Below are 18,931 nucleotides of genomic sequence, written 5' to 3' on the forward strand. Positions count from 1 at the left end.
TGCGGCAAGTTTTTTTTACACAGGGAGTTGCTGCCAGGGGTGGTGGTGGGAGCAGACATGACAGGGCACAGGCAGGGAATGGAGGGGTAAGGATCATGTGCCGGCAGGTGGAATTGGTTTAATTTGTCATCACGGTCGGCACAGACATTGTGGGCTGAAGGGCCTGTTCCTGTGCTGTACTGTTCTCTGTTCTATGTACACTGACCATCCCTCACATCCAGGGCAGACACAGTGTGTGTTAGGCACAGAGGAAGGCTCCCATCATGCATCTTCAGACACAGAGTGAGGCTCCCTCTACACTGTCCTGTCACCCACTCCCAGAGCAGGGGCAGCACAGGTTAAACACAGAATAAATTTCCCCCTCTACTCATCTGTCATATATAAGATAGATATTTATTTATTCGTCGCATAAACGTCGAAACACACAGTGAAATACGTCTTTTTGTGTTACTGAGAACGTGCCGGGGGCAGCCCGCAAGTGTCGCCACGCTTCCGGCGCCAACGTAGCACGCCCACAACTTCCTAACCCGTACGTCTTTGGAATGTGGGAGGAAACCGGAGCACCCGGAGGAAACCCACGCAGATGCACGGGGAGAACATACAAACTCCTTACAGACAGTGGCGGGAATTGAACCTGGGTCGCTGGCGCTGTAATAGCGTTACGCGAACCGCTACACTCTCGTGCCTGCCCGACTCCTAAGGACTGCAGTCTTTAGCTGAAACCTGTTGAATTCTTGGAGAACAATGTCCACATATGGAGGCCCTGTTTTAAGTCCTTTTCTCAGGGACTGGATGTCTTGGTTCATAGGAATCTGGTTCTTTTTGATTACTCATCACAGACACAGTCAGCATTTATTGCCATCCGCAACTGTCCAAGTGCAGAGCTGCTGGCTGGGCCATTTCAGGAGATATTTAGGAGACACCCACTGTGGGGTGAGAGTCACTTGTAGACCAGACTGGTAAGGAAGGGCAGATTTCCTCCCTCTGAGGAATGTCAGTGAATAGCTAGAATGTTTCCTATTAGGGTGGGTGACAACATATTGGGACGGAATTTGGACCTGGCCCCTCCTAGTTAATGAACAAGGAGGCTCACTTCTGAGGTGAGAGGCTATCTAAAGGTTTTCTGAAAAATGTCCATTCCAGATTATGTTAGATGATTTCCTCGGAATCACTTAAACGAGCTGTCAGGCCCTTTACTGGTGTAAATGAGGAGCTCATTTCTCAGTTTAAGGACATTTCTCTCAGCATCTTTCCCTGAGGAACTAAAAAAACTATTGGTGGTTCAAAGTAACAAAGTGCTTTGTTAAACAGAAGAATTTACAGAGGAGAGAGGCTGCATTTCTTTACTGTGTATCTACCACCGGTTAGGTAAACTGGTTCACTTCAGTTCTGCACAGAGGGAGCAGTTCTAGTGCAATTCGTAAAGGGGTAGGCACCCAATGTTATACTAAGTCACTCTGTTGGTGTTCTGAGGGGTGGAGTAAGCCCCCTCCTGGCCTTGTTCCTGCTGCTTCACCTATTGTTCTGTTTGGCCTGGCAGTAGGGCTGGAAATTCGAGAGGGCAAACTTTAGTGGCATTCATAGATTCACAGAGTCATACAGCAGGGCAACAGGCCCTTCAGCCCAACTTGTCCATGCTGACCAAGATGCCCATCTATGCTAATCCTAGTTGTCTGCGTTTGGCCCATATCCCTCTAAACCTTTCCTATCCATGTGCCTGTCCTAATGTCTTTTAAACGTTTTAATTGTACCCACCTCTACCACTTCCTCTGGCAGTTCGTTCGTTCCATATACCCAAAACTTCCCCCTCAGGTCCCCTTTAAATCTTTCCCCTCTCACCTTACACCTTATGCCCTCTAGTTTTAGACTCCCCAACCTTGGGAAAAAGACTTTGACCCTCCACCTTATCTCTGACCCTCATGATTTTATAAACCTCTGTAAGGTCACCCTTCAGCCTCCTTTACTCCAGGGAAAACAGTCCCAGCCTATCCACCCTCTCCTTATAACTCAATCCCTCCAGGTAGGATGTTTTAATTTGTATGTGTAAAAGGGAAAAGTGTCAAACGTAAAAACAGTCCAAATTAGGGCCTATCTCAGGCTTTCCAGTTTGGGGCGTGTGGTGAAGAGGCAGTTTATTGAGCCTCAATCCCACTAACTCCTTCACTGCAGTTGGTTTGTGTGTAACTTCCCTTCTTCTCTTCTTCTAGAACATAGAACGTGGAACAGTACAGCACAGTACAGGCCCTTCGGCCCACGATGCTGTGCCGAACTATATAAACACCCACTCCCCGATGAATCTAACCCTTCCCTCCTGCATGGCCCATAACCCTCCATTTTTCTCACATCCATGTGCCTATCTAAGAATCTTTTCAATGTCCCTGTCGTATCAGCCTCTACCACCACCCCCGGCCATGCGTTCCAGGCACCCACCACTCTCTGTGTAAAGAACCTACCTCTGACATCTCCCCTGAACATTGACCTTAAACGGATGTCCTCTGTTATTGGCCACTGCCGCCCTGGGGGAAAGGTGCTGGCTGTCTACTCGATCTATGCCCCTCATAACCTTATACACCTCTATCAAGTCGCTCTCATCCTGCGTCGCTCCAAAGAGAAAAGCCCTAGCTCACTCAACCTTTCCTCCTAAGATATGTTCTCTAATCCAGGCCGCATCCTGGTAAATCTCCTCTGCATCATCTCCACATCCTTCCTATAATGAGGTGACCAGAACTGAACACAATACTCTAACTGTGGTCTAACTGGGGTTTTACAGAGCTGCAACGTTACCTTCTACCTCATTAAAATGTCCCCTGATCTCTCACAACAACTTCATTTACCTAATGCCTATACCCAGGGAAACCACTGCAAACATCAGAGCTGTCCTATTGGACCAGAAGTTGCGCTGAGCCCAAGAAGGTGACCACTAGTTTGGACAAAGGGATGGGTTGGATGAGGCAACACACAAATGGGGAAGGTATGAGGGAGGTTTAAGGGTGGTGTCCCAGAGCTCAGGGAGGAGGTTGCATGGATCAGGAGGTGTGAGAGGTGGAAGAGTTTAACCCCAACTCTCTCGAAGTGACTTCACACTAAAACAAGGGTAAAGTGAAACAGAAAATGCGGGAAACATCCAGCAAACCAGGCAGCATACGCTGAGGGAGAAACGGAGTTTCTGGTTCAGGTCTGACAAAGATCTTTGACCTGCAGCGTTAACCCTGGTTCTCTTTCCTCGGATGCTGCCTGACTTGCTAAGTGTTTCCAGCATTTTCTGCTTCAGTTGCACATTTTCAGAATCTGCAGTTTATTTGACTTTCATTAACCCAGTTTCCCTTGCTTCTTGGCTGAGACTAACTGGCAGGTTTTATTTTCAGTTTCAGTTTCCTAGCATTTAGTTTCTTATTTCCACTAGTAAAGGATTGAATGTAAGTCCTGACATCCAGCTGATGGCTCTGAGCTCCAAACAGCAATGGAACGCAGGCTGTCCACAACAGCTGCCAAGACTGGTCGCTCCCCGCGCTTTGAGGAAGATTTACGCAGTAGGCTGAAACCAACTGTAAAATGGAGATTATACCTGGACTGCTCATTGAGGCGCCACCTCAGTCTGCCCCTCTGGATCTGGAGAAGCAAGCTGTGCGTTTGTGCCTCTGAATGGTTCCTTCCTGGTCTCGCTCTCATTGATAAGTCTGTGAACAGTGACCCCCTTTATAAGGGGCAGACAAAAGCACAGTCGACCTCCTCCTACCACCCACGGCACAGACCACCTTGGGAATGCTTATTGTGCCCCCAGCTATAGGCACACACACATGCGTGCGCGCGCACACGCACACACACACATGCATGCACACACATGCACGCACACACACACGCACACACACTCATGCATGCACGCACACACACACAAATACACACATACACACATACCCATCACATGCACACCATACACACGATGCATGCAACACACACAATCAATATACATGCAAACCCATCACATGCACACAATACACTTGCACACAGACACATGCTGTGTGTGTGTGCACACACATACAGCACACACACACAAACCATAACACATGCATGCAACACACACAAACACACACACGTGCATGCACGCACACATGCACACACACACACACTCACGCATGCATGCACACACACACATGCACGCACACACACAAATACACACATACACACATACCCATCACATGCACACCATACACACGATGCATGCAACACACACAACCAATATACACGCAAACCCATCACATGCACACAATACTCTTATACACAGACACATGCTGTGTGTGTGCACACACATACAGCACACACACAAACCATAACACATGCATGCAACACACACACACACACACACAAACAGATAAGGATCCTTGCAATTATACATGTGTATACACACTGACACACACAGAGCCACATACGTGTAGACAAACGTGTACACGCCACAAATATACTGTATATTTTTGTCATTTCAAATTGTGGGGCATTCTTCACCTCCCGTGTGTCTGAATCATGAAGTAACGGGGCAAGTGGTGGGGAGCTGAATGAGTTTGGGATTGTAGCACAGGTACAATGGGCCAAACGACCTTCTGCAGTTGAATTTCTGTTCGTTCTAACGTGTTATCGGAACTGCATTCTGCTCCTTGCCTCAGTGTTCCTCACCGTGTGCATGTCTGTGTGTCTTTGACAGGTGTTGGATGGATTGTTAGCCCAGCATGGAGCTGTGGAAAGCTGTGAGCAAGGTTTGTGATCCTTTTATTACATCAACAGTTGGCCTCTTGCACACTGTGCAACCCTCAGTGATCTCTGGGCTCAGGTGGGTGGGGTAGGGTAGCAGAGAATGTGATCTCACCACTGATGGGAACTCAGTACATCCACCGCCGTGCTGTACAATCTCAACCTCACCCGAGTGGAACCTTGGGGAGAGTTTGCCCTATGAAAGCTGGAGATGTGCATGAGGCAGACTGTACCAGAGCTGAAACAGGTAAGACCCCGGACACTGACCTCAGGTTCTCAACTCTCTCATAACATAGGAGGCCATTCAGCCCATTGAGTCTATGCCAGCTCTCAGCACTCCCATCAACCCCACCCTCCACTTTCTCTACAACCCTTTCTTGCACACAAGGCCATTGACTCTCATGATACAACCCTACATAGACACACACACGCACACACACACACACACACACACACACACACACACGTCTCATGCACTCCACATTTGCCTCCTCCCCTCACACACCCACCAAGAACCTCCACATCCCGAAACAGATACACACCCATTGGCAACACCATACACACAGCCACACTCACCCACTCACCCCTCGGAAAAACCCCTCTCCCCAGGTACGTGCTGACACTGAGCCCTCCCTCACCCCGCAACCTCTGACCCTATCACTGTCCCACTGCTGGCTCAACAGGGCATAAATTTCCACTAATTAAGTAGCAGGGAGAACAAAGCCATTGTCCCCATTCCCTAACCCTGTCTCCTCCCCCATTCCCTGACCACTGTCTCCAGTTCCGTTCCCCAACCCCATCTCCAGCACCTTCCCTGACCCCCGTCTGCTCGCCCGTTACCCGACCCCCATCCCCAGTCCTGTTCCCTGACCCCCCATTTCCTCCCCCCCCACCTCCCCGATCCCGTTGCTGGTCCCATTCCCCGACCCCTGTCTCCTCCCCGTTCCCCAACCCCCATCCCCAGTCCTGTTCCCTGACCCTGTATCCTTCCCCCCACTCCCTGATCCCGTCGCCAGTCCTTTTCCCTGATCCCTGTTCCCTGACCACCACCCCCTCCCAGTGTCTCCAGCCCCGTTCCCCAGCCAGTGACACCATCATCCTCCCCGATAATTATCTGGGAACTGAACCTTGACTGCCACTGCGCATCCATTCGATTTCCTGCTCCTGCATCCATAACTCCCCCACCCCTGACCTGTTCCGTCCCCCTTGCCTTGCTGAGACCAGCCAAGTGCTGCTGCCTGCGTCCCAGTTCATACAGTTCTCCCCTCCCAGCCCCTCACCTCATCCTCAAGCTGAGCTAGCGATCAGATTACCCAAGATCATTGCATACTCAAGGGGTGAATTGCCTACTACTGCTCCTAATTCAAATGTTTATAAGTTAATATAAGTTTTCAGCTGATATAGCTGCCTGGAAATTAACTTCCAGTCAATTGTAGCTTCAATAGAAGGAAAGCTCAGGAGCTCAGTAGCACGCACTTACATCCATCCACAGCAGGTCTGTGCGACTGACGTTCTCATTAACCCACTGCCTATTTCCCCAGGGCTGGGAGGTGTTAGCGATCTCCCTCTCATACCGAGAATGTGAAACCCAGTCCCATCAGTTTCCTGCCAGGCGGATTTAGGCTGAGGTTGTCCCTCTGGACGGGTGCGGACTGGCCACTCCACCTCGGGACTGCTGCAGTTGACGATGTCACCGTATCCGGTCAAAACCCAAACAGTCACTCACTTCCTGTGGAGTATAGTGAGCAGGAGCTGGCAGAGGGTCTGATACTCTGTGGCACCTCGGCACCGCTCGGTGGGACCCCGGCCGACTTGTCGGTGAATGCGGCGCCCGCGGCAGTGACTGAGCGCTGAGTCATGGACCAGAGGCACAGGTGGAATAAGCATCAGCCGGGGAAACATGCCCGGCCCAATTTAGATGCTGAGTGCGATATGGGAGTGACTGTGATGAGGAAGAAGGAGCCACTTGGCTTTGACCCAAAATGACTGAAGCCCATTGAACTTGAAGCCAAATCCTAACCACAAACCGCGCAGCCCAAGTCAACACTGCAGCTGGGACTGGCAGGCCTCCAGGAGCTCAGGATTCTAGTTGAATGAGAAGTAGGAAGGAAAATCCACTGTTGATAAGAAATCTGAATAGGGACAAAATCAGGCAGGGCAAACCACCTGAGTGGGGGAGCCGGCCAAATGGTCCTGTTAGTGCTCCTCGGTATCAGGCAAGGAGAATGGGCAAGGCAATACCACGACTGGGACAGGCTCCTCTTTACTGCTTCTCAGTATGGGACTGAAGTGCGAATGAGAAGTGCATGAGGGAAGGTGGGGAGAGCCATTGGTAATTGGCTTATTATTGTCACATGTACCAAGATACAGTGAAAAGCTTTTGCCTGTGTGCCGCCCAGACAGATTGTTCCATTCATAAGTACGTCGAGGTGGTAAATAAAGTGCAAGGGCCACGACGAGGTAGATCGAGCGACCAAGAGTTCTTCAAACCTATGGGAGGTCTGCTCGAGAGTCTGATAACAGCGGGACTGAAGCCGTCCTCGAGTCTGGTGGTTCGTGCCCTCAGGCTCTTGGATCTCCTGAGGGAGTGAATCAGTGAAGGGGAAAGAAGTGGGGAGTGAGTGGTGGAATAAATTGAATGAGTGTGGGGGTGAGGGAGGATCTGAGAGGGGAGTGTGGGAGGCAGTGGGGGAGGGAGAGAGTGAGACATGGAGGGAGTGGAGACTGAGGGCAGTGAGTGAGGGGGAGGCAGTAATCAGATGGAATGTTTAGTTCCTCGGTGAAGTGCTCCCAACCCTGCCCACTCTCCTGCCTTCCTGTATAACAATAATAGTTCTTATTCGTGATGCTGGGTTATTTTTAAAATAATCTTTCAGTGTACAGTTCTTAAACAGGCTGCAGTGTAGCACAGCTCTGAATTTGGAACCACGCACGGTGATTCAGTGGCAGAATTCACACCGTCTTGGGAGTGACTGTTAACCTTGTTTTCCTCCTTCTCCAGTTAACACAGAAACGGAATCGGCAGTGGTGAATGTTACATATGGGACCAAGGACCAAGCCAGGCAGTGAGTATCACAGACTTGCACAGCATTTGGTCCATTGTGCCTGTAACTTGTTGCTTTGGTCACTCATTTTTCAGGATGTGACCAGAACAACAAGTTACAGGCACAATTGAGAAGGTGGGAGTGAGCCCCTTCCTGACCTGCACGGCAGTTGGGTTGGAGCTGAGTGACTTGCTGGGTCATTTCACAGGGTAGGTACAAGTCAACCACATTGATGTGGGTCTGGAATCACAATAGGCCAGTCTAGGTAAGGATCACAGCTTTCTTCTTGTAGACCATTAGTGAACCAGGGGTTATTTATGACAATCTGGTAACTTCACCATGAATGAGGGTGATTTTTCTAAAATCCAGATTATTTAATTAACTGAACAAAATCCCACAACGGTTGTAGCAGGAGTTGAACTTTTGACTCTGGATGTTTGCCCAGGCCTCTTAATTCCGAGTCTGGTAAATTAACCACTGTGCTACCAGCCTACCCCCCCCCCCCCCCCCCCGCCCTTTGAAGGAACTCTCCAATTGGTCCCATCCCCAGCTCTTTCCCCAGTGGTCTGCTGACCATCTCTTTCAAGCAGTTGCCTCTTTCCCTGTTGAGAGTTGCTGTTGCTTGCACCATTGAGTCCCAGATCACAGTTCAACCCAGAACATTCTCCTCCAATCCCCTCGCGAGCTTTTGCCAGTCACTTTTGATCTATGTTTCCTGCCTCTGAACTTCTGGCCATTGAAAACAATTTCTCCATATTTCATAGAGTCACAGAGTAATACAGCACAGAAGCAGGACCTTTGGCCCAACTCGTCCATGCTGACCAAGGTGCTCATCTAAGCTGGTCCCATTTGCCCGCGTTTGGCCCGTATCCCTCTAAACCTTTCCTATCCATGGACTTATCCAACTGTCTTTTAAATGTTGTCACTGTACTGCCTCAACTACTTTCTCTGGCAGCTCGTTCCATGTACACACCGCGTTCTGTGTGAAGAAGTTACCCTTCAGGTCCCTTTTAAATTTTTCCACTCTCACCTTAAACCTATGCCCCCTAGTTTATGGTTCCCTTTTTCTGGGAAAAAGACTGAGTGCATTCATCCTATCTATGCCCCTCATGAGTTTATACACCTCTACAAGGTCACCCCTCAGTCTCCTACACCCCAATGAATAAAGTCCAAGCCTGCCCAACCTCTTCCTGTAACCCAATCCCTTGAGTCCAGGCAACATCCTCGTAAATCTTTTTTGCACTAATTTAGTCTGACTAGTCTTCACCGTCTAAGGAGGACAATCGGAGCTTTTCTAAGTTTCTTTCGAACTGGTGTCCCTGAGCCCAATTACCATCCTGGTCAACCTCCTCCACCTCTATTCCAAGGAGTAACATCCATTCTCTTAGTAAACAGGGATAGGGATTGGGGTCAAATAGAATTTAACAAATCCATTATTGGTGGACTTAACAAACAGGACTATGAGATAAAAAGCTGGAAACACTCAGCAGGTCAGGTAGCCTCTGTGGAGAGAGAAAAAGTCAACGTTTCTTACTTGATGGTCAGCACATGGTTGGTGCAGATTCTGCCTGACTTGCTGGGTATGTCCATCAATGCCTGTTTCTGTTGAAGAAGTGGAGCTTAAACAGAGGCACGGCTGAGCCAGTGACCTGCTCCTGAGCGATAATTTCCACGCAGTTCAACCCGAGAATAAACGGCGTCTTTTCTCTTTCCCTCAGAGCAATATCCAAACTGAACGGCCATCAGCTGGAGACCTACAGTCTGACCGTCACCTACATCCCAGATGAGCAGGCAGTGCAGCAGGGGCAAGAGATGGGCCGCAGAGGCTTCAGTGGGAGGGGTCCCCCCCAGCAAGGCTCCGCCACCCCCATGAAGCAGCAGTTTGACATTCCTCTACGGATTCTGGTCCCCACCCAGTTTGTGGGGGCCATCATTGGGAAGGAAGGAGCCACCATTCGAAATATCACGAAACAGACACAATCCAAGTAAGATCGCGGTACCTCGCCTTGTGCTGTCCGAGCTGTTTGTGGAGGATCCACTCCCTGCTCCTCTTTCTTATTTACTCATTTTTGGGATCTGTCAATTGCCGGCAAGGCCAGTATTTATTGCCTCTCCCTGATTGCCCTTGGCACGGTGGGGGTGGTCTTCTTGAACTACTGTAGTCCTTCTGCACAGTGGCACAGCTGGTAGTGCCACTGCCTCACAGCAGTGGAGACCAGGGTTCAAACCTGACCTCCGGTGCTGTCTGCGTGGAGTTTGCATGTCCTTCCTGTGACCGCGTGGGTTTCCTATGGGTGCTCCGGTTTCCTGTCATGTCCCAATGACTTGCGGTTAATTAGTCACCGTAAATCTCCCCTGGTGTGTGGGTGATTGGGGGTGGAGTTTTAAAAAAAGCGGGATTACTGTAGGATTAGGGTAAGTGTGTGGTTGATGGTTGGCGCGGACTCTGTGGGCCGAACTTAGCGGGTCAGGCAGCATCTGTGGAGGGAAATGGACAGTCAACATTTCTTGAGACCCTTCACCTGGACCACTGTCAGCAACCAGCATCTGCAGTCTCTTGTGACTCTGTGGAGACATCCACAGTGGTGTCCCACCCGCAGCCACTGAACCAGCGACTTCCTAAACCATGGTCTGTGATCCAAAATGGTGTGATTACGTGAGGAGTGAAAGGGACGTGCTGGGGAGAAGGTGAGAGGGTGGAGGGTGTGTGGGAGGAGGGTAGGGAAGGGTGGCAGTTCTGGGGAAGGTCAGTGGAAGGAAGGCGAGAGAGGGGAGGGGAGGACTCAGGGTGGAGTGACGGGAGAGGTGACCACCCACACCGAGTGTCCTCGCGCAGGATCGATGTCCATCGGAAGGAGAACGCAGGAGCAGCAGAGAAACCCATCAGCATTCACTCCACCGCAGAGGGCTGTTCGGCTGCCTGTAGGATGATCCTGGACATCATGCAACAGGAAGCGCAGGCAACCAAAATGTAGGTAACCTGGCAACAGTCATGGCAACCATTCACACCAGGTGACAGACACGTGCCCCTGTATCACATGATACACCCTGCACCCTCACTGTAACATCCTGATACACCCCTCACTGTAACACTGATACACCCCACACCCTCACTGTAACACTGATACACCCCACACCCCACACTGTAATACTGATACACCCCTCACTGTAACACTGATACACCCCACACCCTCACTGTAACACTGATACACCCCACACCCCACACTGTAATACTGATACACCCCTCACTGTAACACTGATACACCCCACACCCCACACTGTAATACTGATACACCCCTCACTGTAACACTGATACACCCCACACCCCACACTGTAATACTGATACACCCCTCACTGTAACACTGATACACCCCACACCCCTCACTGTAACACTGATACACCCCTCACTGTAACACTGATACACCCCACACCCTCACTGTAACACTGATACACCCCACACCCCACACTGTAATACTGATACACCCCTCACTGTAACACTGATACACCCCACACCCCACACTGTAATACTGATACACCCCTCACTGTAACACTGATACACCCCACACCCCTCACTGTAACACTGATACACCCCTCACTGTAACACTGATACACCCCACACCCCACACTGTAACACTGATACACCCCACACCCCTCACTGTAACACTGATACACCCCACACCCCTCACTGTAACTCTCTGATCCCTACACCCCTCACTGTAACACTGACACACCCCACACCCTCACTGTAACACTGATACACCCCACACCCCTCACTGTAACTCTCTGATCCCTACACCCCTCACTGTAACACTGACACACCCCACACCCTCACTGTAATACTGATACACCCCACACCCCTCACTGTAACACTGATACACCCCTCACTGTAACACTGATACACCCCACACCCCACACTGTAACACTGATACACCCCACACCCCTCACTGTAACACTCTGATACACCCCTCACTGTAACACTGACACACCCCACACCCTCACTGTAATACTGATACACCCCTCACTGTAACACTGACACACCCCACACCCTCACTGTAACACTGATACACCCCTCACTGTAACATTGATACACCCCACACCCCACACTGTAACACTGATACACCCCACACCCCTCACTGTAACACTCTGATACACCCGTCACTGTAACACTGATACACCCCACACCCCTCACTGTAACACTCTGATACACCCCTCACTGTAACACTGATACACCCCACACCCCACACTGTAACACTCTGATACACCCCACACCCCTCACTGTAACACTCTGATACACCCCTCACTGTAACACTGATACACCCCATACCCCACACTGTAACACTCTGATGCACCCCACACCCCTCACTGTAACTCTCTGATACACCCCACACCCCACACTGTAACTCTCTGATCCCTACACCCCTCACTGTAACTGATACACCCCACACTGCAACACTCTGATATAACCTGCACCCTTCAGATCTCATCTATATACTTCCTCCCTGAATTGCCTGTTTTCTGTGATTTTTTTTTGTCTCTGCAGGGCTGAGGAGGTTCCATTGAAGATTCTGGCACATAATAACTTTGTTGGCAGGTTGATAGGGAAGGAGGGCCGGAATCTGAAGAAGGTGGAACAAGACACAGAAACAAAAATCACAATCTCTCCGTAAGTGCCTGGCCGCTGATGCTTCTCCAACCAGGCCCGGGAGTGGAGGGTCAGTCAGAAAGTAATTAGACAGGGCCCTGGTCTGGTTTGCCCTCCCCTGCCGTGGAGCCCTGTTCCACCCCAAGCTGCTGCTTTAGTGCCTTAGGGCGGGGTGACGCAGTGCCCGAGCTACGCAGGGCTGGCCGAGGCCTTTCAGCCCTGCTGGTGGTTTACGCTCCTGTCTCCACTTCACCTCTCCACAGCCCCTGTCTGAGTTCTTTCTCCTTCCTGTTTATCTTTTTATAAGATTTCTTTATTAGTCACATGTACATCGAAACACACAGTGAAATGCATCGTTTGCGTAGAGTGTTCTGGGGGCCGCCCGCAACTGTTGCCACGCTTCCGTCGCCAGCATAGCACGCCCACAACTTCCCAACCTGTACATCTTTGGAATGTGGGAGGAAACCGGAGCAGCCGGAGGAAACCCACGCAGTCACGTGGAGAATGTACAAATTCCTTTCAGACAGCTGCGGGAATTGAACCCGGGTCGCTGGCACTGTAATAGCGTTACGCTAACCGCTGCACTACCATGCGTGTCCCCACACTACCGTGTTAACGCATCAACACTTCTCCCTCGATGTGCTCAGGCTGCCTGGCTGTAGCTGAACCAGCAGCAGCCACTGAGGTGGTCTGTTCTCCTTTTCTATGGTAGGACACAGGGGACCGAAAGTTCTTCTCCTGCCTCCACACCAGTCCTCCAAGAGGCTCCCTACTCACCCTCATCACCCTCCCCTCCAACCTACCCCTCCCCCCACCTTTGATGTTGGCTAGTTTGATGGCCCACATTTGACCAGAGAACAAGGGTGAAAACCTTGCTTAGTGAATGCTGAGACCCCTTTCAATGACACAGGGTCAGGACCAAGCCATTCAGCCCTTCAAACCTGCTTCTGCCATTCAATATGGACATGGCTGAACATGCAAGTTCACTCCCCTCCTCCAACATTCTCCCCAAACCCTGGATCCCTCGAGAAAAATATCCAACTCCTTAGAACCATAGAACACTACAGCACAGAAAACAGGCCATTCGGCCCTTCTAGTCTGTGCCGAAACCTTATTCCACTAGTCTCATTGACCTGCACCCAGTCCATAACCCTCCAGACCTCTCCTGTCCATGTATCTATCCAATTTATTCTTACAACTTAAGAGTGACCCGCACTTACCACGTCAGATGGCAGCTTGTTCCACACTCCCACCACTCTCTGAGTGAAGAAGTTCCTCCAATGTTCCCCCGAAACCTTTCCCCTTTCACCCTGAAGCCATGTCCTTCTTGAATATATTTATTGGTTTCATTATTGTCAGGTGTACCCAGATAGTGAAAAGCTTTTGTGTTTTGTGCCGTGCAGACAGATTGTGCCAAATGTCATTTAATAAAGATAGTGAAAAGAAAGCAGAGTGCAGAATATAGTGTTCCAGTTACAGAGAAAGTGCAGTGCAGGCAGACATACAAAGTGAAAGGGCCACGACGAGGTAGATTGGGAGATCAAGAATTCACCTTTAGCCTATGAGCGGTCCGTTCAAGAGTCTGATATCAGCGGGGTAGAAGCTGTCCTTGAGCCTGGTGGTTCGCACTTTCAGGCTTTTGTGTCTCCTGCCCGACGGGAAGAGGGAGAAGAGAGAATGTCCGGGATGGGAGGGGTCCTTGATTATGATGGCTGCTCTCCAGAGGCAGCGGGAAGTGTAGACGAAGGGGAGGCTGGTTTGTGTCAGGGACTGGGCTGCATTCACAACCCTCTGCAATTTCTTGTGGTCTTGGGCAGAGCGGTTACTCTGCTATTGGTTTAGCTTCCACTGCTTTCTGTGGTAGAGAAACCACCACTGTCCAGGAGAAGTGATTTCACCTCAACTCACCCCTCAGTCCCACTCGCCTGGCACTGCTGATGACTCTAAACCTCACTGAGGTTTGCTTTCGCATCTGGCTGTTCTCCTCCTCTCTGCAGAAGCTGCTCACAGCACAGGGTAGAACATTACCATAGCAGTAGAAAATTACTGCTGGTTCCAGGACCTTCCCTGTCTCAGATACTCAGGCCAGCTGGAAGCCAATGGGCAGAGAAGGTTGGCCAAGGGACTGACTTGCTGAGCTGCAGAGGCACTGCCTTTCTGCAGGAGGCACTGATGAGCACGTTGTACCAACAAAGGTTCTCCCAGGACACAAGAAATTCCGCAGATGCTGGAATCTGGAGCAATACACAAAAAGTACTGGAGGAACTCAGCAGGTCAGGCAGCATCCACGGAGGGAAATAAACAGTCGACGTTTCGGGCCGACCCTTCATCAGGACTGGAAAGGAAGAGGGCAGAAGCCAGAATAAGCAGGTGGGGGGAGGGGGAGGAGCACACGCAGGCAGGGGAGAGGTGAGTTCAGGTGATAGGTGAGTTCAGGTTAGAGGGGGAACGTAGGTGGGTGGGGGAGGGGGAGACGTAATAAGCTGAGAGGTGTTAGATAGAAGAGGCAAAGGGCTCAAGAAGAAGGAATCCTGTAGGAGAAGTTTTCCCGAACATGCCCTAAGTGTATAACACCATCCCACCCCTCACAATAAAGGATAAGATATCTTTATAAGTCACATGTACATCGAAACACACAGTGAAACACACCTTTTGCGTAGAGTGTTCTGGGCGAAGCCCACAAGTGTCGCCACACTTCCGGCACCAACATAGCATGCACATAACTTCCTAACCCGTACGTCTTTGGAACGTGGGAGGAAACCGGAGTTCCCGGAGGAAACCCATGCAGGCACGGGGAGAACGTACAAACTCCTTACAGACAGCGGCCGGAATTGAACCTGGGTCGCCGGCACTGTAATAGCGTTATGCTAACCGCTACACTACCGTGCCTGCCGAAGTGCAGATACCTCCCGTACTGCCAGCAGCACTGCCAACAGTTGCCTGCCATTACTGTAGCACCGAGTGGTCAGAATAGGCCTCAAGATCAAGGTTGTTTGAAAGGATACTGCTGCACTCTACTGTGGAGGTCTTGGGGTATCCTGAGAGAAGTGGGCACCTGCAAAATACAAGTGCTCCTTCTACATGGCAGTGTGCACATTGTTATAGCACCTTTCAAATCCCTTTCAGTATGTTGCAAAGAGCTTTGTCTCCAATGAAGTACTACCAAAGTATGGTCACTGTTGCTATGGCAGCCAGTTTATGCAACACACAATCAGCCGTTCAGGAATGTGCAGAGGTTGGGCTCATTCTCCTTAGAGCAGCAAAGATTAAGAGAAGATTTAATAGAAGAACAAAAAACTGCAGATGCTGAAAATTGAAATAAGGCTGGAAACACTGAGCAGTTCAGGCAGCAGCTGTGAAGGGAGGAACTTTTCAAGCCCTTTGTCAGATTTGAGAATGAGAGGAAACAAGTCAGTTTTAAGGTTGAGTGAGCTCGGGCTTTTCTTTTTGGAGAGAAGGAGGATGAGAGGTGACTTGATAGAGATGATAAGAGGCACAGATCGAGTGGACAGTCAAGGACTTTTTCCCAGGATGACAATGGCTACCACGAGGGGACATAATTTTAGGGTGATTGGAGGAAGATATAAAGGGGATGTCAGGGGTAAGTTTTTTACGCAGAGAGTGGTGGGTGCGTGGAACGCACTGCCAGCAGAGGTTGTGGGGGCAGATACTTTAGGGACATTTAAGAGATAGACACATGAATGATAGAGAAATGGGGGCTATGGGGGAGGGAAGGGTTAGATAGATCTTAGAGCAGGATAAAATGTCGGCACAACATTGTGGGCCGAAGGGCCTGTACTGTGCTGTAGTGTTCTATGGTCTATGTTCTAAGTTCTTTAAGTTGCAGAGAGATTGGGACAGGGATAGATAGGAGACAGGGAAATATCATTGATCAGGTGAGGTCACGATTGACAAGGGGATAAGGGGATAGTCTTGTTCCAAATCAGCAAAGAAGTAATTCCAGTGGTGGTGGGGTGTGTGTGGGATGGGGAGGGGGCTCTATAACAAGGAAATTTGAAAAAGAACCAGAGCTAACATGAAGAATTATTTACTCAGTGAGCTGGGCTATGGAGAGCAGTGGAGAAAGAGGTATCAGAATTTGTTCCCACTTTCCAAGAAATGGAGGAAGCACAATGGCTGAACATCTTCTTCCTGTGATCTGTGTTTCTATAATTCTATTTGCTAAGTTCTCAGCACCATAAGGTAATTCAACACACGATCTGTAAATTCAATGACTTGAAGTACAACATTCTGACATGGTTGGACAGACTGGATGCACGGATGAGGGGGAGCCCTGGCTAAAGGGGTGCAGAGCAGGGTCACAGTTCCAGGACAGTGTTCATGGATTTAGGACTGAGATGTAAAGAAATTCCTTAACTTGGTGGAAGAATTCTCTACCACAGAGGGCTGTAGAGGTCAAATCTCTGAATACTTCTAAGAAGATGTTGGAGAGCTAGAAAAGGTGTCAAGGAGAGAGTGGGAATACGGTATTGAGAAATGATTGTATTGAATAGTATTGTGTGCAGTCTGGTCACTGCATTACAGGAAGGAGGTGGTGGCTTTGGAGAGGGTGCAGAAGAGGTTTGCCAGGATATTGCCAGGATTGCAAAGTTTTAGCTATAAGGAGAGGTTGGACAAACTTGGATTGTTCTGCTGAAGTATCAGAGGCTGAGGGGAGATCTGATTGAAGTGTATAAAATTATGAGAGGCAAAGGTAGGGTAGATAGAGTCTTTTTCCCAGGGTAGAAATGTCAAATACTAGAGGTATAGCTTTAAGGTGAGAGGGGGAAAGTTTAAAGGAGATGTGCGGGACAAGTTTTTTACACAGAGAGTGGTGGGTGCCTGGAATGGGCTTCCAGGGGTGGGGGTGGAGGCAGATACAATAGTGGTGTTTAAAAGGCTGTTAGACAGACACATGGATATTCAGGGAATGGAGGGATATGGACCATATGCAGGCAGAAGAAATTTAGTTTAATTTGGTATCGTGTTCAGCACAGACATGGTGAGCCGAAGGGCCTGTTCCTGTGCTGTACTGGAGCAGCCTTGGTGGGCCAAATGGCCTACTTCCTATGTCTCTAACACATACACAAAGCAAACTCTTTCCAAGAATATTTTCAAAACAGTTTGTATATAAACCTTCATCAATTTCCATTTTCTGTCGTAGTTTGCAGGATCTGACACTCTATAACCCCGAGAGAACCATCACAGTGAAAGGCTCCATCGAAGCTTGCTGCAAGGCTGAGGAAGATATCATGAAGAAAGTGCGGGAAGCTTACGAGAATGACATTGCTGCTATGAACGTAAGTTTGCATTACAAAAACCTCCCATTGCTTTCACTATTGTAGCCTAATTTATTTCTTGTTTTATTAAGTTTACTGATTTCACCTCACATTGTCTGTACCCCTGTTTTTGTCCATTTGTTTCTCCCCGTCCTCTTCACTTCTCCACTTCTTTCTCTAACTACTTTGCCCTCTGATTTTCCCACTCTCACTCCCTGTGCCTCATTCTCTCTGTCTCTTTCCGCCTTTCCTTTGGAGTGGAGTATCACGTACAGTCACCCTGTTAAGGAAAGGGCAGGCACGACAGTGTAACGGTTAGCTTAACGCTATTCAAGCGCCAGTGACCCGGGTTCAATTCCGGCCGCTGTCTGTAAGGAGTTTGTACGTTCTCCCCGTGACTGCATGGGTTTCCTCTGGGTGCTCCGGTTTCCTCCCACATCCCAAAGACGTACGGGTTAGGAAGTTGTGGGCATGCTATGTTGGCGCTGGAAGCGTGGTGACACTTGTGGGCTGCCCCCAGAACACTCTACGCATAAGATGCATTTCACTGTGTGTTTCGATGTACATGTGACTCATAAAGAAATCTGATCTGATCTGATCTTATTAAACTAGAAAGAGTGCAGAAAAGATTTACCAGGATGTTGCCTGGACTTGGGAGCCTGAGTTACAAGGAGAGGTTGCGTAGGCTAGGACTTTATTCCCTAGAACATAGGAGTTTGAAGGGTGACCTGATAGAGGTGCATAAGATATGAGGGGCATAGACAGGGTGAAAGCACACAGTCTTTTTGCCAGGGAGAGGGTGCTAAAAACTAGAGGGCATAGGTTTAAGATCAGAGGCGAGAGATTTAAAAGGGACATCAGGGGCAGCTTCTTCACACAAAGGGTGGTGCGTATTTGGAATGAGCTCCAGAAATAGTGGTTGATGTGGGCACATTAGATATTAGATATTTATTTGTCACATGTACATCGAAACACACAGTGAAATGCATCTTTTTGCGTTACTGAGAATGTGCTGGGGGCAGCCCGCAAGTGTCGCCACGCTTCCGGCGCCAATATAGCACACCCACAACTTCCTAACCCATACGTCCTTGGAATGTGGGACGAAACCGGAGCACCCGGAGGAAACCCATGCAGACACGGGGAGAACGTACAAACTCCTTACAGACAGCGGCCGGGATTGAACCCTGGTCGCTGGTGCGGTAATAACGTTATGCTAACCGCTA

General features: G+C 49.6%; 1 protein-coding gene across 1 annotated transcript in view; it reads left to right on the forward strand.

Annotated features, from left to right (window-relative positions):
• igf2bp1 (insulin-like growth factor 2 mRNA binding protein 1) overlaps positions 1 to 18,931 on the forward strand; it is a 146,324-nt gene that overhangs the window by 101,701 nt on the left and 25,692 nt on the right. The window contains exons 4-9 of the mRNA XM_052038666.1: positions 4,697 to 4,748; positions 7,745 to 7,808; positions 9,506 to 9,772; positions 10,624 to 10,758; positions 12,328 to 12,450; positions 17,594 to 17,729. Of these exons, the coding sequence (XP_051894626.1) occupies positions 4,697 to 4,748; positions 7,745 to 7,808; positions 9,506 to 9,772; positions 10,624 to 10,758; positions 12,328 to 12,450; positions 17,594 to 17,729 (777 nt within the window). The remainder of the gene's footprint in view (positions 1 to 4,696; positions 4,749 to 7,744; positions 7,809 to 9,505; positions 9,773 to 10,623; positions 10,759 to 12,327; positions 12,451 to 17,593; positions 17,730 to 18,931) is intronic.

This window comes from Pristis pectinata, chromosome 25, assembly GCF_009764475.1.
Source record: "Pristis pectinata isolate sPriPec2 chromosome 25, sPriPec2.1.pri, whole genome shotgun sequence".
Lineage (NCBI taxonomy): Eukaryota > Metazoa > Chordata > Chondrichthyes > Rhinopristiformes > Pristidae > Pristis > Pristis pectinata.